The 23,140-nt window shown below is 43.2% G+C and overlaps 1 protein-coding gene and 1 pseudogene across 4 annotated transcripts in view; one reads left to right on the top strand and one right to left on the bottom strand.

Moving 5' to 3' along the window:
* Positions 1-226: 226 nt before the first annotated feature.
* LOC121539828 lies at positions 227-11,153 on the top strand (annotated as a pseudogene).
* Positions 11,154-17,454: 6,301 nt separating this feature from the next.
* The window catches only part of LOC121540258 (leucine-rich repeat-containing protein 7-like), a 147,204-nt gene continuing 141,518 nt past the window's right edge, over positions 17,455-23,140 (bottom strand). For all 4 annotated transcript variants that reach the window (XM_041848994.2, XM_041848992.2, XM_045207788.1 and 1 more), the window contains 2 exons: positions 22,187-22,261; positions 17,455-19,686 (listed from right to left, as the gene is read on the bottom strand). In XM_041848994.2, the coding sequence (XP_041704928.2) occupies positions 19,579-19,686; positions 22,187-22,261 (183 nt within the window). In that variant the 3' untranslated portion in view covers positions 17,455-19,578. The remainder of the gene's footprint in view (positions 19,687-22,186; positions 22,262-23,140) is intronic.

Raw genomic sequence — 23,140 nt, forward strand, 5'->3', positions numbered from 1 at the left:
TATCTCAACTTCAGCAAAACTAAGGAGTTAATTGTTGACTTCAGGCAGCAGAGGAGGGAACATGCCCCGATCCACATCAACGGGACTGCAGTAGAGGGAGTCACAAGTTTTAAGTTCCTCTGCGTCCGCATTCACCGAGGACTTGTCATGGACCAACAACACCACCACTCTTGTCAAGATGGCGCAACAGCGTCTCTACTTCCTAAGGCGGCTGAAGAAATTCTGCATGCCGCCCCGGATCCTCTCCAAATACTACCGCTGCACCATCAAGAGCATTCTGTCCAGTTGCATCACGGCCTGATATGGGAAATGCACCGTCCATGACCGCAAGGCCTTCCAGTGGGTGGCGAAGACGGCCCAGTACATCACTGGGACCGTGCTCCCACCCATCCAGGACATTTACTTGAAACAGTGCCTGAGGAAGGCATGCAGCATCATCAAGGACCCCACACACCCCAGCCACAAGCTGTTGTCTCCCTTATCGTCGGGCAGACGGTATCGGAGCAAGAGGTCTGATACCAACAGGCTCAGAGACTGTTTCTGTCCACAAGTCATCAGACTGATGAACGCTTGAACTGGACTGACCACCTGCTCTGATTCTCTGCACCTTAGCACACCTGCACTCCATCATGCACACACCCACACAGACATACACACACACACACACACACACACACTGTATACATTCATGCTACACACACATCACAACTGCTGCTACCAGACTCTTATTATACTGCTCAGTTTCTTATTGTTGTTTGCATTGTCGAGAAGGGACCTGCAAGTAAGCAATTTGTTGGACGATGTATACCATGTGTATCCCGTACATATGACAAATAAAACTTGAAACTTGTACAGTGCCTTCGGAAATTACTCATACCCCTTGACTTATTCCACATTTTGTTGTGTTACAGCCTGAATTCAAAATGGATTAAATATATTTTTTTCTCACCCATCTACACACAATACCCCATAATGACAAAGTGAAAAAAACATGTTTCTAGAAATTCTTGCAAATTGATTGAAAATGAAAAATATAAATATCTAATTTAGGTAAGTATTCACACCCATGAGTCTATACATTTCAGAATCACATTTGTCAGTGATTACACATGAGTCTATCTGGGTAAGTCTAAGAGCTTTGCACACCTGGAATATACAATTCTTCAAGGTCTGTCAAGTTGGTTGTTGATCATTGCTAGACAGACATTTTCAAGTCAGCAAGTTTTTGCTTTCTAAGTTGTTTAGTCTTTCTATGTATTGTCTGCCGGTTAGAAATGTCTTGTCATAAATATGGCTGAAGCATAACATCCTGTATGTATGCCTCCACAGATTTGAGACTGCTGGACTGCACACATAACCAGCTTGAGAGCATACCTCCCATCTTGTCTCTAGACCAGCTCTGTCTGAGACAAAACAAACTGCTCTTTCTTCCTGAACTGCCCTCCTCAAGGCTCAAGATGAGGATACTGATGGTCAGATTTCCTTTGATGAAGAGCTTTTGAATCACAATGAGATCACTTGTATGAATTATTTGTAAATTAATAAGTGGCCTATGCAATATCTGACAGCTTTATATCACCTGTCTGGTAGGAGCTGCATGTTGGTACCCACTGGGCACAGACGTCAATTAAACATCTATTTCGTGTTGGTTCAACATCATTTCATTGAATTGACATGGAAACAACGTTGACTCAACTAGTGTGTGCCCAGTGGGTAATAACCAGATTGAGGTGCTGGAGGCAGAGCATGTGAAACACCTGAACACTCTGAGTGTATTGGAGCTGAGGGATAACAAGGTAAAGAGTGTCCCTGAGGAAATCACAGAACTCCATGGCCTGGAGCGCCTAGACCTAATCAACAATGACATCAGCAGGTAAGTTTGCCTGATCTGATCTCCCCTGGTCTCTCCTCAGTGCATTCTATACTCTTTCACCTGTACACATAACACATTTATACATAGCACAAATAACAACAAATTAAATATCAACAACACTAACAAGTCAAAACACCCCAAAATGTCCTTCCTGTGTAATGTTTAACTGCCTGGAGCTCTCATTGAGTGTTGTTAATGTGCTACTGTATGTCTTCCTTGTATGTGTGAACCAGTCTGCCAGCTGCCCTTGGCCTCCTGTCCAAGCTGAAGATCCTGACCCTGGAGGGCAACCCTCTGAGACGCATCCACAGAGACCTGCTGACTGTGACTTAGTAAGGATGACATCTCATTACCTTCTCAAAGCTACTTGTCATCAATGTCTAAATACATACAAAGTCCTGTTTGTTTTACCAATACAGTACAACCTCAATGAACCTCAATGTAGAGTTTCAATGTAACCAATTCAGACTCTGTGATCTGATGATTTTTGTCTCCTTCACAGAAAGGAACCAATGAAATGCTGAAATACTTGAGGGGTCAAATAAAAGGTACAAGGATGTTTCACAGTCTTTTTCTGTCTATGCAGAAGGACCCATTCTCATAATCAGTGAATATACCATTTTATTTACTTTGCAAGGTTATGTGGAGAGGCCACAATTGATTTACTAGACTCTCGTATCATTGGACAGATTTTTTTTCGTCATATTGATCGAAAGAGGATCCATATGGCAACGGAGATGATCCTGACACTGCCATGACTCTACCCAGTCAAGCAAAGATCAACGTGTACGCCATTAAAACACTGAAGACATTGGACTACAGGTGTGTATCAACTATTGTTTTGTGTCGTGTTTGAAGCTCTGTTTTTAACACATTTTAGGAAAGTTAAAAACTCCTCAAACGTTCTACCACAAAATGATACTGCAATTCCATAGCATTGCTTAGTCACACTTTGAGCATAGTTGTGATGTAATGAAGTGTTGTCAGTAAACTGTTGTTTTGTGTGTGCGACCCTGGTCCCAGTGACAAGCAGGCGTTGTGTGTTCCTGATGACGTGTTTAATGCTATGGGCAGTGAGCCCGTCGCCAGTGTCAACTTCAGGAAGAACCAGCCGGCTGCAGTGCCTCCCAGGTACTCTGCTTATATCAGTGACTTCACACCACAGTCCAGTCCTCTGGAGGAAAAACACACACAGTGTGATAAGAATCACACCACTCCAAAAAGTCACCACAGTTGAAAATGCTATTGTTGATAGAGAATGTCAGCTAGGACTGTTGTGATGATATTGTTGGATGTGTTTGAGGGAGCCTCTGCTTGGTCTTCACGGTTGTGGAGATGAAGGACTGGACTTCAACAAGCTGACCAGCCTCCCCCTGGAGTTCTGCATGCTCCAGCAACTGGCAAACATAGGCCTCAGGTACATGAACACTGACAATCAGCCTCCACAGCACAACTATTACCTCTACGGCACAAATATCTAAAGGGCTTGTCTTTCCAAATAAAAGTAGTGTTTCCGTAGCGGAGTTCAGTGAAGCGAGAGGCTAAACCTTTTTTAGACCCTGTGGTGTAGATTTCTGGTGGGGGCATTGTTTTGAACCTGTTCTTAAATTGGAACATGTTCGCTAAAGATGGTACATTGGTGCATGTGAACATTTTGTAATATGTTTTTTTTTTTGTATCCTTTTACCTAAGAAACAATCTTCTGATATCGCTGTTAACTGTCTGTGATGAGGTGATGTTGAAGGAGTCAGGCGCAGGAGGGTAAATCACAGAATAACAGGTTTTAATCCGCAAAATACAGGTTTACGCAGAACTGCGTCAAACACACTCCAGGGCACAAAACAGGTATACTGGAAAATACAAGGCACACAGGAAAATACTCCCGTCGAACAAAATACACGAGCTCCACTAACCTTCACAATAAACAATCTGGGTCAAGGGGGCAGAGGGAACACTTATACACGGACAATTAGGAGATTAGAACCAGGTGTGTGTGATAACGAGACAAGACAATTGTGATGATGATTGGGGCAGTAGTGGTTAGTGGTGACGACGAACGGCGAAGCCTGCCCGAACAAGGAGGGCAGGCAGCCTCGGACGAAGTCGTGACAGTTCTGGGCATATTCTGCCCATGGCAAGAACACCGACCACTCCTCCGGCCGGTCCTGGCAGTAGGACCGAAGGAACCTACCCACATCCTGATTTACTCGTTCCACCTGCCCATTTGATTCGGGGTGGAACCCAGAGGTCAGGCTGACCGAGACCCCCAGACGTTCCATGAACGCCTTCCAAACCTTGGACATGAACTGGGGACCTCGGTTGGACACGATATCCTCTGGCACCCCGTAGTGCTGGAAGAGGTGAGTAAACAGGGCCTCCGCAGTCTGCAGGGCCGTGGCGAGACTGGGCAGAGGAAGGAGGCGGCAGGACTTGGATAAGCGGTCCACAACGACCAGGATGGTGGTGTTACCTTGGGAGAGGGGAAGATCAGTCAGAAAATCAATACTAAGATGAGACCATGGTCGTTGTTGGGAGGTGCCTAGGTGCCTTACTCTGGGCGCACACCGAGCAGGAAGAGACGTACACCCTCACGTCCTTAGCCAAGGTAGGCTACCAGTACTTTCCGCTCAAGCAGCGTACTGTACGGCCGATACCTGGGTGACCAGAGGAGGGTGACGTGTGTGCCCAGAAGATCAGACGATCCGGATAAGAGCAGGCACGTACCGCAGCCCAGCTGGACACTGCGGTGGAGATGGATCTGTGCGTAATGCCTGCTCTATATCCGCGTCCATCGCCCATACTACTGGCGCCACAATGCTAGAGGCCGGGAGTATGGGGGTGTTGTCTCTGGGCCTCTCTTCTGTGTCATACAGCTGGGACAGTGCGTCTGCCTTCACGTTCTTCGTACCCGGAATGTATGGTAGTGTAAAATCAAACCGGGTGAAGAATAGGGCCCACCTGGCCTGGCGAGGATTCAGCCTCCTCGCTGCCCGGATTTACTCCAGGTTACGGTGGTCCGTCCAGACGAGGAAAGGGTGTTTCGCCCCTTCGAGCCAATGCCTCCACACGGTCAAGGCTCGGACAACAGCCAACAGCTCCCGATCACCAACGTCGTAGTTCTGCTCCGACGGGCTGAGCTTCTTAGAGAAGAAGGCACTGGGGCGGAGCTTGGGTGGCGTACCCGAGCGTTGAGACAGGACAGCTCCTATCCCAACCTCAGACGCATCCACCTCCACTATGAACGTTAGTGATGAATCGGGGTGGGCCAGTACTGGGGCTGAGGTGAACAGACCCCACAGTTATTTTTTTTATTTTTTTTTGGGGGGGGGGGGTTGGGGCTGGGGGTAGATCAGCTTAATATTGCAGATAGATTGTAACTTCCATCAATGTAGTTGTCTGCATCACTTCCAATTCCCCATGTTTTTTTTCTATATATACTGCTCAAAAAAATAAAGGGAACACTAAAATAACACATCCTAGATCTGAATGAATGAAATAATCTAATTAAATACTTTTTTCTTTACATAGTTGAATGTGCTGACAACAAAATCACACAAAAAGAATCAATGGAAATCAAATGTATCAACCCATGGAGGTCTGGATTTGGAGTCACCCTCAAAATTAATGTGGAAAACCACACTACAGGCTGATCCAACTTTGATGTAATGTCCTTAAAACAAGTCAAAATGAGGCTCAGTAGTGTGTGTGGCCTCCACGTGCCTGTATGACCTCCCGACAATGCCTGGGCATGCTCCTGATGAGGTGGCGGATGGTCTCCTGAGGGATCTCCTCCCAGACCTGGACTAAGGCATCCGCCAACTCCTGGACAGTCTGTGGTGCAACGTGGCATTGGTGGATGGAGCGAGACATGATGTCCCAGATGTGCTCAATTGGATTCAGGTCTGGGGAACGGGCGGGCCAGTCCATAGCATCAATGCCTTCCTCTTGCAGGAACTGCTGACACACTCCAGCCACATGAGGTCTAGCATTGTCTTGCATTAGGAGGAACCCAGGGCCAACCGCACCAGCATATGGTCTCACAAGGGGTCTGAGGATCTCATCTCGGTACCTAATGGCAGTCAGGCTACCTCTGGCGAGCACATGGAGGGCTGTGCGGCCCCCCAAAGAAATGCCACCCCACACCATGACTGACCCACCGCCAAACCGGTCATGCTGGAGGATGTTGCAGGCAGCAGAACGTTCTCCACGGCGTCTCCAGACTCTGTCACGTCTGTCACGTGCTCAGTGTGAACCTGCTTTCATCTGTGAAGAGCATAGGGCGCCAGTGGCGAATTTGCCAATCTTGGTGTTCTCTGGCAAATGCCAAACGTCCTGCACGGTGTTGGGCTGTAAGCACAACCCCCGCCTGTGGATGTCGGGCCCTCATACCACCCTCATGGAGTCTGTTTCTGACCTTTTGAGCAGACACATGCACATTTGTGGCCTGCTGGAGGTCATTTTGCAGGGCTCTGGCAGTGCTCCTCCTGCTCCTCCTCGCACAAAGGCGGAGGTAGCAGTCCTGCTGCTGGGTTGTTGCCCTCCTACGGCCTCCTCCACGTCTCCTGATGTATTGGCCTGTCTCCTGGTAGCGCCTCCATGCTCTGGACACTACGCTGACAGACACAGCAAACCTTCTTGCCACAGCTCGCATTGATGTGCCATCCTGGATGAGCTGCACTACCTGAGCCACTTGTGTGGGTTGTAGACTCCGTCTCATGCTACCACTAGAGTGAAAGCACCGCCAGCATTCAAAAGTGACCAAAACATCAGCCAGGAAGCATAGGAACTGAGAAGTGGTCTGTGGTCACCACCTGCAAAACAAGTCCTTTATTGGGGGTGTCTTGCTAATTGCCTATAATTTTCACCTGTTGTCTATTCCATTTGCACAACAGCATGTGAAATGTATTGTCAATCAGTGTTGCTTCCTAAGTGGACAGTTTGATTTCACAGAAGTGTGATTGACTTGGAGTTACATTGTGTTGTTTAAGTGTTCCCTTTATTTTTTTGAGCAGTGTATATATATACACATACATACATACACATACATATACATATATATATACACATATATATACACACATACACACATACATACACACATACATACATACATATATACGAATACATATCCTTTAAACAAATATATATATTCCCCTTTATTACTTTCCAACCCCACCTCCCTTTCCCTACTTGGAGTAAACTAGTGAACAACAATGCTTAGGCCTCTACTTCCAGCTTATACCTACTATCTACATTTTATGGACACAGTCAATTTTACAATAATTATATTTTGTTTGTTTTTTCTCTTGAAATTCCTCTACTCTCAACCTCTCCGATCATTTTCATGATGTCCATCCGGTTTGCTTCTATATGCCATATCTTTCTAACTGTGCTCTTTCTCTTTCACAAAAGCTCCCAATCTACAACCTATATACTTATTATGGACACAGTATGCTTACATTATTAGTTATCTTGTTATTATTTGTTGTTGGTTGTTATTAGTCCCATCCTTCAATTCCATTCAACACCTCCCATCTATCTTTGAACACCATCCATATAGGATTTCTATTTGCCATATATATTTCAACTCTACGGTCAAGGCTCGGACAACAGCCAACAGCTCCCGATCACCAACGTCGTAGTTCTGCTCCGAAGGGCTGAGCTTCTTAGAGAAGAAGGCTAAGGGGCGGAGCTTGGGTGACGTACCTGAGCGTTGAGACAGGACAGCTCCTATACCAACCTCGGACGCATCCACCTCCACTACGAACGTTAGTGATGAATCGGGGTGGGCCAGTACTGGGGCTGAGGTGAACAGACCACGCAGTTTGTTGAAGGTCAGCCTCAGCAGACCAGCGGAGCCGGGACGGCCCACCCTTCAACAGGGAGGTAATGGGAGCTGCGACCTTGCCAAAGCCCCGGATAAACCTCCGATAGTAGTTGGCAAAGCAAAGGAAGCGCTGCACCTCCTTAACCGTGATTGGAGTCTGCCAATTACGCACGGCTGAAATGCGATCTCCCTCCATCTCCACACCTGTGGTGGAAATGCGGTATAAAAGGAAGGAGACGGACTGCTGGAAAAACATACACTTCTCTGCCTTAGCATAAAGGTCATTTTCCAACAGTCGGGCCAGCACCTTGCGAACCAGGGACACATGCTCGGCGCGCGTAGCGGAATACACCAGGATGTCATCGATGTAGACCACTACACCACGACCAAGCATGTCCCGAAACACCTCGTTCACAAAGGAATGGAAAACTGAGGGAGCATTCATCAAACCATAGGGCATCACCAGGTATTCATAATGCCCTGTGGTTGTGCTGAATGCTGTCTTCCACTCATCGCCCTCTTGGATACGCACCAGGTTGTACGCACTCCTGAGATTTAATTTGGTGAAGAAGCGTGCTCCATGCATTGATTCAATCACCGAAGGACTGAGGGGGAGAGGATAACTAAATCTTATCGTCTCCCTGTTCAGTGGTCAATAATCAATGCACGGGCGCAGACCTCCGTCCTTCTTCTTCACAAAGAAGAAACTCGAGGAGGCGGGTGAAGTGGAGGGACGTATATACCCCTGGCGCAGGGACTCGGTGACATAGGTTTCCATAGCCACCGTTTCAGCCTGTGAAAGGGGGTATATATGACTCCTGGGAGGTACAGCGTCTACCCGGAGGTTTATCTCGCAATCCCCCGCCCGATGAGGTGGTAATTTAGTTGCCTGCGTTTTAGAGAATGCTTGCGCCAGATCGAGGTATTCAGGGGGAATGCGCACGGTGTAGGTACTGTCTGGACTTTCTACCGTGGTTGCACCAACGGAAACATCTAGACACCTACCCTGACACTCTCACGACCACCCCGTGAGAGCCCTCTGCGGCCATGAGAAGGTGGGGTTGTGGAGTGCTATCCAAGGGATACCTAATACCACAGGGAAAGCAGGAGATTCAATAATCGAAAAAATAACCTGCTCAAAATGAGTCTCCTGGGTGATTATGGTGACAGGTATCGTGACTTCCGTAACAAACCTGGACCCTATTGGTCGACTATCGAGTGCTCTGATGGGGAGTGGAATGGATAGGGGAACCAATGTTATGACTTGATGGCGTGTGAATGCCCTGCCCATTAAGTTCCCAGCTGCGCCTGAATCGACTAGCGCCTTACACTGGAGAACTACCATGAGATCGGGAAAGGGAATAGGTAGGGTACAGTGCACAGCAGAGGGCTCTGAACAAGTGTGGGTGTTCAATACCTGGGGTGATGCGTGAGTGCCCTGCCTGCCACCTCCCGGCCCAAAAGAATGTTGACTACGACGTGTAGTGTATTGTCCCTTCGTACCACTAGAGTGGCACTGTCGCTGTCCTCCTCCGCTCTCTCGGCCGGCGGCTCCACCCAGCTCCATCGGCTCAGAATCCGAGTCGTCCGGGGTGGAAACGGGCAGACCCCTACCAGGACGTCCTCTGGCTGCCAGCAGGTTGTCCAAACGAATGGTCATGTCCACCAGTCTGTTGAAGGACAACATGGTGTCTCGGCAGGCTAGCTCCCGTCGGACGTCCTCCCACAGATGGCACCGGAAATGGTCAATTAGGGCCTGCTCGTTCCACCCGGACCCCGCTGCCAGCGTCCAAAACTCCAACGCGAAGTCCTGCGTGGTCCTCGTCCCCTGCCTCAGATGGACCAGTCGCTCACCCGCCTCTCTACCCTCGGGCAGGTGATCGAAGACCACCCGAAAGAGGCGAGCGAACTCCCTGTAGTCCTCCAGCGCAGCTCCTCCTTCGTTCCACACCGCATTGGCCCACTCCAGGGGTTTCCCACAGAGGCAGGAAACGAGGACGGACACCTTCTCCTGCTCCGATGGTTCCGGCCTGAAGCTGGCAAAGTAAATCTCCAATTGGAGGAGGAATCCCTGGCACGTCGTCCCATCAAACGCCCGTGGTCGGGATATCTGGATCCCTCCGGGTGCTGGGGTGTAGGTGGCTGGATGCGGTTGGCCAGCTGGTCTCGACAGATCGGGTTCTCTCCTCTCCAGGCGTTGGACGACCTGAAGGACCCGATCCATCGCTTCCCCCAAGCTGGCCAGCATCGTGGAATGATCCTGGACCCGTGCCATGACTCCAGGCATGCACTCTTCTCCCGTTGACTCCATATTCGGGTGGGTGATTCTGTGATGAGGTGGTGTTGAAGGAGTCAGGCGCAGGAGGGTAAATCACAGAATAACAGGCTTTAATCCGCAAAATACATGTTTATGCAGAACTGCGTCAAACATACTCCAGGGCACAAAACAGGTGCACTGGAAAATACAAGGCACACAGGAAAATACTCCCGTCTAACAATATACACGAGCTCCACCGAGCTTCACTAACCTTCACAATAAACAATCACCCACAAGGACAAGGGGGCAGAGGGAACACTTATACACGGACGAATTAGGGGATTAGAACCAGGTGTGTGTGATAACGAGACAAGACAATTGTGATGATGATTGGGGCGGCAGTGGTTAGTACTCCGGTGACGACGAACGCTGAAGCCTGCCCGAACAAGGAGGGGAGGCAGCCTCGTCCGAAGTCGTGACACTGTCATTCACCATGTAAGCACTCAGATCTTAATGGTTTCAACGTTTATTTATCACGTGCACAGGATATAGCAGGTGTAAAACAGTATAATGAAATGCTTACATTAAAGGGATGTAATCATCGTGCTGTTCACAGATAATTGGTAATACTGATGATTCATTTGACATGTCATATTTTGACAGGTTTAAGTTGTTCCCGGAAGTGCTGTACCAGGTTCCTACCCTGGAGACCATTTTGATCAGTAGCAACAAGGTGGGAGCCATCGACCCACTGCAGCTTAAAGCTCTGGACAAGCTTTCCACTCTAGACCTGCAGAACAATGACATCATGCAGGTGCCACCTGAACTCGGCAACTGCACCAGCCTGGGGTAGGTACCAGGATGTGACACTGGGTTTAGGGGACACTATATTTGGGTCAGGTGTGATGTTGAATAGCAATCAGAAAAAGTATGAGCTTTAGGACATCCAATTAAAGTGATCCATATACTGTAGTTGTGATTTTGTCTGAGCTGTTGTTGTCCAGAGAGAAGTATGTACTTGTTGTATATCAATCTTTTAAGCTGTCTTGAATCTGGTCTCTCACTCATTTCTCCCTTGTATTCTCCTCAGGGCCCTCATGCTGGATGGAAATCCTTTACGCAACCCCTGAGCAGCCATCGTAGCCAGAGGAACTGATGATGTCCTAGAGTTCCTACCAAGCAGGATCCCTACATAGTGAATTGCATTAAAGGCAACAAAACTCATGATGAGATAGGTGAGAAAATAAAATTTGATGATTAATCAGTTTGATATTTGCCTTGAAACTTACTGCAATTGTTCTGTAAATGTTCATGACATTGGAGCCTATGATTTGAAGCGTAACTTATCTTGTTGTTTGATTTAAGATATACAATATGAACGACTACTACAGGGAGACGCTGCTGTAATATTGTTTACAAGATCATCAACCAATAGCAATATTTCATGGCATTCCAAACTGAAAAGCCTGTCTTATTGTGGGTTCTTTTTCTCAATATATGGAGAGAAAAAAATGTGATATTTTTCAACAAAATGTGTACTAGCAAGCTTATTATTTTGGAAAGTTTTGCATTCAATGTTTCATAACATAATGCATGGGTTTACTTCTGAATGTATGGTTATTGCAAGATAATCTGATGAAATTCTACTGATTTTCCTTGACCTGTTTGATACTCAGATCCAGACAGACTTTTTAAATGTTCTATAACTCTCAATAATTAATGTCGAATGACACTGTGGAGATACACTGAGTGTACAAATTAGGAAAACCTGCTCTTTCCATGACATAGACTGACCAGGTGAATCCAGGTGAACGCTATGATCCCTTATTGAAGTCACTTGTTAAATCCACTTTAATCAGTGTAGATGAAGGGGAGGAGACAGGTTAAAGAAGGAATTTTAAGCCTTGAGACAATTGAGACATGGATTGTGTATGTATGCCATTCAGAGGGTGAATGGGCAAGAAAAAAAGATAAGTGCCTTTTGAACAGGGTATAGTAGTAGGTGGCAGGTGGTTTGAGTGTGTCAAGAACTGCAATGCTGCTGGGTTTTTCACGTTCAACAGTTTCCCATGTGTCAAGAATGGTCCACCACCCAAAGGACATCCCGCCAGCTTGACACAACTGTGGGAAGCATTGGAGTCAACATGGGCCAGCATCCCTGTGGAATGCTTTCAACACCTAGTAGAGTCCAAGGCCCTACGAATTGAGGCTGTTCTGAGGGCAAAAGGGGTGCAACTCAATATTAGGAAGGTGTTCCTAATGTTTTGTACACTCAGTGTATATTTGATTGTTTACTGTACCTTTTAGCCTAAAAAAAAATAAGTAATATGTCTTCTTCAGTCGCTTTCGAACAACTCTATGGATTCAAATCCATCCACATTAAAAGTGTACATGGCAGCCGTGTGTTTGGTGCTTTGATCCTTTGTTAGTGTTGTCTATGTTCTTTATCTACAGTTTCACGTGTTACATCACCCCCTAGTGGTGGCGAAGTGAAGTGTGGAGGGCATTGAGAATGTACCAGCCTTAAAATATAAACATCTCATAAACATACACATACAACTGCATTATATGAAATATGTTCAAATAAACTTCATAATGTAGGAACTTCATAAATAAGGAAATACTGTTTTTGATATGATGATTGTACAGTATAAAGACCACAGAGGACCATGAGAATAACAATAGTGACATTTTTATTATTTGTACAATAGACTTTCATACATTATTCAAAACACTTCTTACATACTGAAAAATTTTACATCCAAAGCCGAAAATGGCTCTGTTATTTGCTGCACAACATTTTTTGTTAAATTTTATATATTATTTATAAAAATGGATCTTAAATATGTACAGATAGCGTCTGCAAAATGCATTCTAACCTCCCCCCCCCCCCCCCACACACACATATATATATATATACAGTGAGGGAAAAAAGTATTTGATCCCCTGCTGATTTTGTACGTTTGCCCACTGACAAAGAAATGATCAGTCTATAATTTTAATGGAAGGTTTATTTGAACAGTGAGAGACAGAATAACAACAAAAAAATCCAGAAAAACGCTGGTCAAAAATGTTATACATTTATTTGCATTTTAATGAGGGAAATAAGTATTTGACCCCCTCTCAATCAGAAAGATTTCTGGCTCCCGGGAGTCTTTTATACAGGTAACGAGCTGAGATTAGGAGCACACTCTTAAAGGGAGTGCTCCTAATCTCAGCTTGTTACCTGTATAAAAGACACCTGTCCACAGAAGCAATCAATCAATCAGATTCCAAACTCTCCACCATGGCCAAGACCAAAGAGCTCTCCAAGGATGTCAAGGACACGATTGTAGACCTACACAAGGCTGGAATGGGCTACAAGACCATCGCCAAGCAGCTTGGTGAGAAGGTGACAACAGTTGGTGCAATTATTCGCAAATGGAAGAAACACAAAAGAACTGTCAATCTCCCTCAGCCTGGGGCTCCATGCAAGATCTCACCTCGTGGAGTTGCAATGATCATGAGAACGGTGAGGAATCAGCCCAGAACTACACGGGAGGATCTTGTCAATGATCTCAAGGCAGCTGGTACCATAGTCACCAAGAAAACAATTGGTAACACACTACGCCGTAAAGGACTGAAATCCTGCAGCGCCCGCAAGGTCCCCCTGCTCAAGAAAGCACATATACAGGGCCGTCTGAAGTTTGCCAATGAACATCTGAATGATTCAGAGGAGAACTGGGTGAAAGTGTTGTGGTGAGATGAGACCAAAATGGAGCTCTTTGGCATCAACTCAACTCGCCGTGTTTGGAGGAGGAATGCTGCCTATGACCCAAAGAACACCATCCTTACCGTCAAACATGGAGGTGGAAACATTATGCTTTGGGGGTGCTTTTCTGCTAAGGGGACAGGACAACTTCAACGCATCGAAGGGATGATGGACGGGGCCATGTACCGTCAAATCTTGGGTGAGAACCTCCTTCCTCAGCCAGGGCATTGAAAATGGGTCGTGGATGGGTATTCCAGCATGACAATGACCCAAAACACACGGCCAAGGCAACAAAGGAGTGGCTCAAGAAGAAGCACATTAAGGTCCTGGAGTGGCCTAGCCAGTCTCCAGACTTTAATCCCATAGAAAATCTGTGGAGGGAGCTGAAGGTTTGAGTTGCCAAACGTCAGCCTCGAAACCTTAATGACTTGGAGAAGATCTGCAAAGAGGAGTGGGACAAAATCCCTCCTGAGATGTGTGCAGACCTGGTGGCCAACTACAAGAAATGTCTGACTTCTGTGATTGCCAACAAGGGTTTTGCCACCAAGTACTAAGTCATGTTTTGCAGAGGGGTCAAATACTTATTTCCCTCATTAAAATGCAAATCAATTTATAACATTTTTGACATGCGTTTTTCTGGATTTATTTGTTGTTATTCTGTCTCTCACTGTTCAAATAAACCTACCATTAAAATTATAGACTGATCATGACTTTGTCAGTGGGCAAACGTACACAATCAACAGGGGATCAAATACTTTTTTCCCTCACTGTATATATATATATATATATACAGTGGGGAGAACAAGTATTTGATACACTGCCGATTTTGCAGGTTTTCCTACTTACAAAGCATGTAGAGGTCTGTAATTTTTTATCAGGTACACTTCAACTGTGAGAGACGGAATCTAAAACAAATATCCAGAAAATCACATGATTTTTAAGTAATTAATTTGCATTTTATTGCATGACATAAGTATTTGATACATCAGAAAAGCAGAACTTAATATTTGGTACAGAAACCTTTGTTTGCAATTACAGAGATCATACGTTTCCTGTAGGTCTTGACCAGGTTTGCACACTCTGCAGCAGGGATTTTGGCCCACTCCTCCATACAGACCTTCTCCAGATCCTTCAGGTTTCGGGGCTGTCGCTGGGCAATATGGACTTTCAGCTCCCTCCAAAGATTTTCTATTGGGTTCAGGTCTGGAGACTGGCTAGGCCACTCCAGGACCTTGAGATGCTTCTTACGGAGCCACTCCTTAGTTGCCCTGGCTGTATGTTTCGGGTCGTTGTCATGCTGGAAGACCCAGCCACGACCCATCTTCAATGTTCTTACTGAGGGAAGGAGGTTGTTGGCCAAGATCTTGCGATACATGGCCCCATCCATCCTCCCCTCAATACGGTGCAGTCGTCCTGTTCCCTTTGCAGAAAAGCATCCCCAAAGAATGATGTTTCCACTTCCATGCTTCACGGTTGGGATGGTGTTCTTGGGGTTGTACTCATCCTTCTTCTTCCTCCAAACACGGCGAGTGGAGTTTAGACCAAAAAGCTCTATTTTTGTCTCATCAGACCACATGACCTTCTCCCATTCCTCCTCTGGATCATCCAGATGGTCATTGGCAAACTTCAGACGGGCCTGGACATGAGCTGGCTTGAGCAGGGGGAACTAGCGTGCGCAGCAGGATTTTAATCCATGACGGCGTAGTGTGTTACTAATGGTTTTCTTTGAGACTGTGGTCCCAGCTCTCTTCAGGTCATTGACCAGGTCCTGCTATGTAGTTCTGGGCTGTTCCCTCACCTTCCTCATGATCATTGATCCCCCACGAGGTGAGATCTTGCATGGAGCCCCAGACCGACGATGATTGACCGTCATCTTGAACTTCTTCCATTTTCTAATAATTGCGCCAACAGTTGTTGCCTTCTCACCAAGCTGCTTGCCTATTGTCCTGTAGCCCATCCCAGCCTTGTGCAGGTCTACAATTTTATCCCTGATGTCCTTACACAGCTTTCTGGTCTTGGCCAATGTGGAGGGGTTGGAGTCTGTTTCATTGAGTGTGTGGACAGGTGTCTTTTATACAGGTAACGAGTTCAAACAGGTGCAGTTAATACAGGTAATGAGTGGAGAACAGGAGGACTTCTTAAAGAAAAACTAACAGGTCTGTGAGAGCTGGAATTCTTACTGGTTGGTAGGTGATCAAATACCTATGTCATGCAATAAAATGCAAATTAATTACTTAAAAATAATACAATGTGATTTTCTGGATTTTTGTTTTAGATTCCGTCTCTCGCAGTTGAAGTGTACCTATGATAAAAATTACAGACCTCTACATGATTTGTAAGTAGGAAAACCTGCAAAATCGGCAGTGTATCAAATACTTGTTCTCCCCATTGTATATACACATATATATATACACACATATATATATATACAGTACCAGTCAAAAGTTTGGATACACCTACTCATTCAAGGGTATTTCTTTATTTTTACGATTTTCTATATTGTAGAATAGTAGTGAATACATCAAAACTATGAAATAACACATATGGAATCATGTAGTAACCAAAAAAGTGTTAAACAAATCAAAATATATTTTATATTTGAGATTCTTCAAATAGCCAGCCTTTGCCTTGATGACAGCTTTGCACACTCTTGGCATTCTCTCCACCAGCTTCACCTGGAATGCTTTTCCAACACTTGAAGGAGTTCCCACATATGCTGAGCACTTGTTGCCTGCTTTTCCTTCACTCTGCGGTCCGACTCATCCCAAACCATCTCAATTGGGTTGAGATCAAGGGATTGTGGAAGCCAGGTCATCTGATGCAGCACTCCATCACTCTCCTTCTTGGTCAAATAGCCCTTACACAGCCTGGAGGTGTGTTGGGTCATTGTCCTGTTGAAAAACAAATGATAGTCCCACTAAGCCCAAACCAGATGGGATGGCGTATCGCTGCAGAATGCTGTGGTAGCCATGCTGGTTAAGTGTGCCTTGAATTCTAAATAAATCACAGACAGTGTCACCAGCAAAGCACCCCCACACCATAACACCTCCTCCTCCATGCTTTACAGTGGGAACTACACATGCGGAGATCATCCGTTCACCCACACCGCGTCTCACAAAGACACAGCGGTTTGAACCAAAAATCTCAAATTTGGATTCCAGACCAAAGGACACATTTCCACCGGTCTAATGTCCATTGCTCATGTTTCTTGGCCTAAGCAAGTCTCTTCTTCTTATTGGTGTCCTTTAGTAGTGGTTTCTTTGCAGCAATCGATCATGAAGGCCTGATTCACACAGTCTCCTCTAAACAGTTGATGTTGAGATGTGTCTGTTACTTGAACTCTGTGAATAATTTGTTGGGTTGCAATTTCTGAGGCTGGTAACTCTAATGAACTTATCCTCTGCAGAAGAGGTAACTCTGGGTCTTCTATTCCTGTGGCGGTCCTCATGAGAGCCAGTTTCATCATAGCGCTTGATGGTGTTTGCGACTGCACTTGTCATCAAGGCAAAGGGTGGCTATTTGAAGAATCTCAAATATATAATATATTTTGATTTGTTGAACACTTTTTTGGTTACTACATGATTCCATATTTGTTATTTCATAGTTTTGATGTCTTCACTATTATTCTACAATGTAAAAAATAGAACAAAATTAAGAAAAACCCTCGAATGAGTAGGTGTGTCCAAACCTTTGACTGGTAGTGTATATATATATATATATATATATATATATATATATATATATATATACACTTCAACAATTACGTCTTTGTGTTAATACATAAAAAGAAATGGAAGGATTAAACTTGCATGTGCAAATAAATAGTATAATAAAGTGTCACTAAATTTGTCCAACTAAACAGAATAATTCTCTTTCAATAGTTAAAATTACTTTTAGCACAAAAAATGAAGCAGCATTCAAGTCCAGTTAGTCTTCATACTGCAAAATCTTGGAGTACATTCACAATCTATAGGAATAAATTATCTCAATGTGTTTTCAGTCACAATTATTTACATCAACACTGCAATTAGACTGAATAGTACCATATATTCGCTTTTTTAAATATTTAATTGTATTTTAAACATATACAAAAATGACCATTTTTATATTCATATATAATATATTTGTATAACACAAATTCACAATTACTGTAGAAATATGTTTTATACATTTGATAGTACAGCTTTTATTCTCCAAGTCATAAGTACTTCATCCATACTTTTTCATTGTCCTTATAAAATCGCGCAATTTGAGCAAAGCTAAGGTATATCAATAAATTATGAATAATAACCTGAAAACATTTATTAAAAATAATTATATTATCTCACAATATCTTGAACATTTTAACTCATAATTGACTGGATATTGAAGTACCACATACCAGCTTAGCTTGGCACAAATTCAATTCAACCAGGGTCCCTCCATAGGGTTATAGGTGCTTGGTTTTGCTCAAGAATGTCACAATTGATGCTACATTTGACAAAAATAGTTATGAAACATTGTTAGGGCTCATAAGGTGTATGTTTTTGATTGTAATAAAATGGCATCAAATGTCACAATGTAAAAATTTGTCTCTTTGCAAACCTCACCGGTTTGCAATGAGAGAAATGTATTTATGAGAGAGACCCTAAAATTTGAACACAGAGAATGTATCCCAAAAATAGATCCAAAGATCATTATAAACATGAAAGCATGCTGTAACATCAGAACTTAAAATGAACATCCATCCAGAAATGGAACAAAGTGAAATGGCTATTCTGGTCAGTAGCATTGTTTAAAAAATTATACATAATTCTCACATGAATACTTTTCCAATAGCACATTCTCATAATAAACTGTGCTTAAAATGAAGACATCAAAAGTAATTTTGTGTTCTACAGAGTGGTGCTGAAAAGCTCAGTAAAATGACTCACACCACTTCAAATCAGTGCGAAAAAAATTAAATAAAATACATAAACAGAAGAGAAACAATGTTACAACTTTTCTGTATGTAAATTCTTTAGGAGATGAATGTGGAGGTATGTGACATTACATACTCCTTGGAGCAATTACAGTACATACGTGTAAACACATAATGTAGCCAGCAGATGGCCCTCTAGGGTAGTCTTGTAATCAAAAATACTTTCAGATGTGGGATAGAATATTGCTCTACTTTTAAAATGTAGCTCATTTGTGCAAACATATACATTATTGAGCAACTACCAAAAATCTACCTTATAGAATGTAGTGACTGGTTGGGAATAACGATCAATATAGTGTTAATACATTCATGAAATAAACCAGTGGGAAAACCTATAATGATTTTTTAATTTTTTATACTGTTGATAAATTGGCCATGTATTAAGGTAGGATTTTTTTTACACAATTAATTTCAACAATTCAAGAACATTGAAAAAATGTATTTTCTGTACCATTCCTCTCGCTACTGTTCATGTCTTTATTGTAAATGAAAATATTTACCCAAGGCATATACAAAGTTGAGGCAGTGTTTATGGTGAATGTAATTCCTAAAGAGCTAGTGTGTTTTCATGCTCGAGAGTAAAATGAGAAGCTACAATGAAAAAGGTACAAAATAAAAGGCAATATAAATACGCAAAAAATGTCCAAATAAAAACTAAGAAAATTGCTCCAACCTACAGCCTCAGTCTGAATGACAAAAATTACTTTCGTTCACATCAACTCAAGAGATACAATTCCTGTTTACATAAAATTAATAGATAGGTTATAAGATATGTATCCTATAGTACATTTGGCACTAGTATTTGCCATTGGTCCAGCAATCGGCAAATGTCACTGTTCCTAGATAAAAACCGGTTTTACACATTTCCACAACCCGTTTGGGTGAGAAGCACTAATGTTATAAAAAATATTTAAATTGTGCTCTCCCTTAAGATTACCAAGTCCACAGTTTTCTGGAAATTCTTCAGAAGAGACACAGCAGTTTCATGTTCCATGTGTAAAAAACTATGTCCATTGGCCTGCAATGCAAAAATTAAGCAGAGGGTGAACAGAGTGACGTGGGTGAGAAGGGGCAGGGCGGGGCGGGGCAGGGTGGCACGGAGAGGACTGGGAATAGCCCTAGCTCAGAGGAGATAAACAAACAACACTGTCAAGGAAAAGAGGAGAGACAAAGCAGAGAGATGCACACAGGAGGAGGAGGTCATGCTGTAAAGAAGAGAAGGAGGAGAGAAGTGGATCTTTAGAGGTCTGTCCTTCAGCTAACACTTGCATCTGTGGAGAGAGTAGAGAGGTTCCTGCTTCTGCAGGCTACAGGTGGGCGAGGGGCGAGGGCTTCTACTAGCACACATTTAAAGCCACACAGATACAAGAGACATGCCAATTACTGTAGGGACTATTCCAATCCCATTAAATTGTATTGGCACAGAGAGCCTGGCTTGTTCATGTAGGCTTCACTGTCAGGTGTTTGACTAGCCTGGACAGTAGCTTCACATGGACCAGGAATCGGACAATCTACAGGGGTACAGTTCCCTCTCTGCACTATGGGAAACACTTACTTTGACAACGTCATCCATATGTACTGTATGTGTGATGGTGAGTTCCCTTTAAAATAACAGCCCTCTACCTAAGCTAAATACAACACTACATCATAGTGTGTAATTTGTTTCTTATCGCATGGGGTGGAAGAGCTCTTATGCTCTTCCTAAAAGGTTTACTCCTGAAGTATTTAGAAAAAGAGACTTGGGGGATCTGATGATACTGAAGGAGAAAAGAAGACCCGATGCAATCTCTGCTGCACAATGCAAAGTTGAAAAGATAGAGAAAATAGTTGAGAAGAAATGGCTGCAGGGCTTTCAAGATTATCAAAAAAGTTTAAATCAAGGGCCATATCCACAAAGCATCTCAGAAAATATGCTAGGAATCCTGTTAAAACCTGGTTTAAGACAACAACAAAAACCCAGCTCAGAGTAGGTTTTAGGATGATGTTAAGACACTGCTCAGACAAACTCTGAGCCAGGTGTAATTTAATCAATTCATCAAAGTTTCACTCAGCTGGTAATCACGAGAGTTTGAGGTGCCGCTAAGGAAATATAGTGATGACGCTCATTGATATTGTTGCAAATGATTGGGAATAACCAATCGCGATGAAGCATTGCCAGCTGTGAACTATATCAGACTTCAGATAACAACATTGAATGTGACTGTAGGCTACATGAAATGTTGAAATGGTAAAACAATTGATATATTTTCACCTGACCCAATTACTTTGCCTATTCTTAATTCCTGCCTAACATGTTGGCATGCATAACCTTTTTTTAACCAATTCTGATGTTTGTTAAAAGTGGCATTTATATAATATTACCGATATATCACTTTGGCACAGTAGGCAACAAGTCAGTTGCCGATAATGTTGCATAAAATGTTTTAAGGTTCTATCATTTTCATCAAACACAATCAAAGCTAACATTGGCCCTAGTTGCCTTCAATTGCCCAACGATAGGCATGGTCAATTTAGGCATCTTTTCTTTACCAATGTGATATTGTGCTCCAAAGGGATAACTTGAAATAACATTATGTAGGTTAATTAAATAATTGAAAGAAAAATATGTGTTTATTTATTAGCCTAGTGGTTATACTGTAAGTATTTATGCATATCATGTGAAATAGCCCTCATGTGAAATCATTGTCAAATGCGCAAGAGGTACTGTTGCATGGTCTAGGTCTAGATTATTTATGGATTGATCATATAGAAATATCAAGACATTATTTTAACAACTCCAAAGCAATTACATGTGGCACAGGAACATTTAGCATTTTAGTCATTTAGCAGAAGCTCTTATCCAGAGCAACATACAGTTAGTGCATTAATCTTAAAATAGCTAGGTGGGACAACCACATATCACAGTCATAGTAAGTACATTTTTCCTCAATAAAGTAGCTATTAGCAAAGCCAGCTAGTAACCACTGACTCGCTGCCCCTCAGGTGGGACTCTTATGAAAGAGGCTTCATGCATAGCTTTTATTTTTACTCATAAGAATAGGAGTAAAAATGTCTCTATTCCCAGCACGACCAATTTTCTACTCTGAGACGCTTTGTAGATACGGGCCCAGGTTGTACTTTGACCTTCACTAGTATTTCAGAAACAAACCAATTCATCCAGCACATTAAATTGCTGGTTGCTACTTAGTTTTCATGCATATAAAACATCACATTAGGAATCCTATCATATCAGTAAAGTTACTTGTATGTTATCCACTTAGGTGTTTTAATCTGTTTCTATGGGCCTTTATTAGGACACAATAAGCACTATTAGTTTTGTCTGACATGGGAACAAGTAAAGCATGTTGGAGGTTTGACAGAGGTCAAAACAGAGGACCATGCTCACTTGGTAGACACACGTACGTCCAGCACAAAATACCACATGCAAAGCCTCTACTGGCAATGTGGCGGAGGGAGGATGCGCTCTCACAGACTCAGAGGACAATGATGATCGATGCGGTGATGAAGAACATGGTTACCTTCAGTATTTTGTCCCCAGGCTGTAGCAGGTTGGAGGCCGGTCCATCAGGCTGTACCCTAGTAACAAAGATACCCTATAAGTCAAAAGTGATATGAGATTAGGAACCACATGGTGAAGATGGTTTAGAATCTTTGCCTTTGAAACTGGGTGTTTGGTGCTTTTGTTTGTGTTTTTCTCGAACTCAAATTCTGTGCTTGATTTTGATTGATATGCCATTGCCAACATTAACTTTGTAGATTTAGCTAGTCTGTAAAAAGCAGACAACTACCGTAAGGATTTTTCACAAGATATATTTTTTAAAAGCTTGTCTATGTGTGCTGTTGGTTAAATTCAAGAACTAGATGTACTTACATGGCATTTACGTCTACCTTTAATTTAAACATATTAACAGTACTAATACAGTTAATATAAAAAATATATTTTTCCAGCTATTTACAAAAATATGGACACTGGGGGATGTTTTTTACATTGCATGTTTCCAAAAAATGGCTAGTCAAGGCAGAGATTATAAGTATACCAATCTTTGCATGCGTTTAAACCATATGAAAATGCTCATAATACTATATGAAGAGCCTCATTCAACACAGTTAAACAGTTAAACCTCACTTGAACCCGAATAACATTACTATCATCTAATGACTCAAGTATTATTACAGCAGGTAGTCCTTGAGGCATCACAGGAAAGCAGGCCCATAGAAGATATCCTCAGCAATCAGCATGCACCACCTTTCAGTGGGGTGTTAAGATGGGAGATGATATGCATACAAAATATACAACACATTCAATGGCTATAACAATGTTTACAACATTGAATCTGAATTCTATTCCTATGGCTTACAAGACCTTCCCCATACAAATCTAATGTCAATGTAAGGCTTTGATCTTTTAAAACGATAATAAGGGGAAAAATTGCCAGCGGCAACATTGTAACTGATTTTGAAAAATTGTAAAT

This window comes from Coregonus clupeaformis, chromosome 26, assembly GCF_020615455.1.
Source record: "Coregonus clupeaformis isolate EN_2021a chromosome 26, ASM2061545v1, whole genome shotgun sequence".
In the NCBI taxonomy this organism is placed as follows: Eukaryota; Metazoa; Chordata; class Actinopteri; order Salmoniformes; family Salmonidae; genus Coregonus; species Coregonus clupeaformis.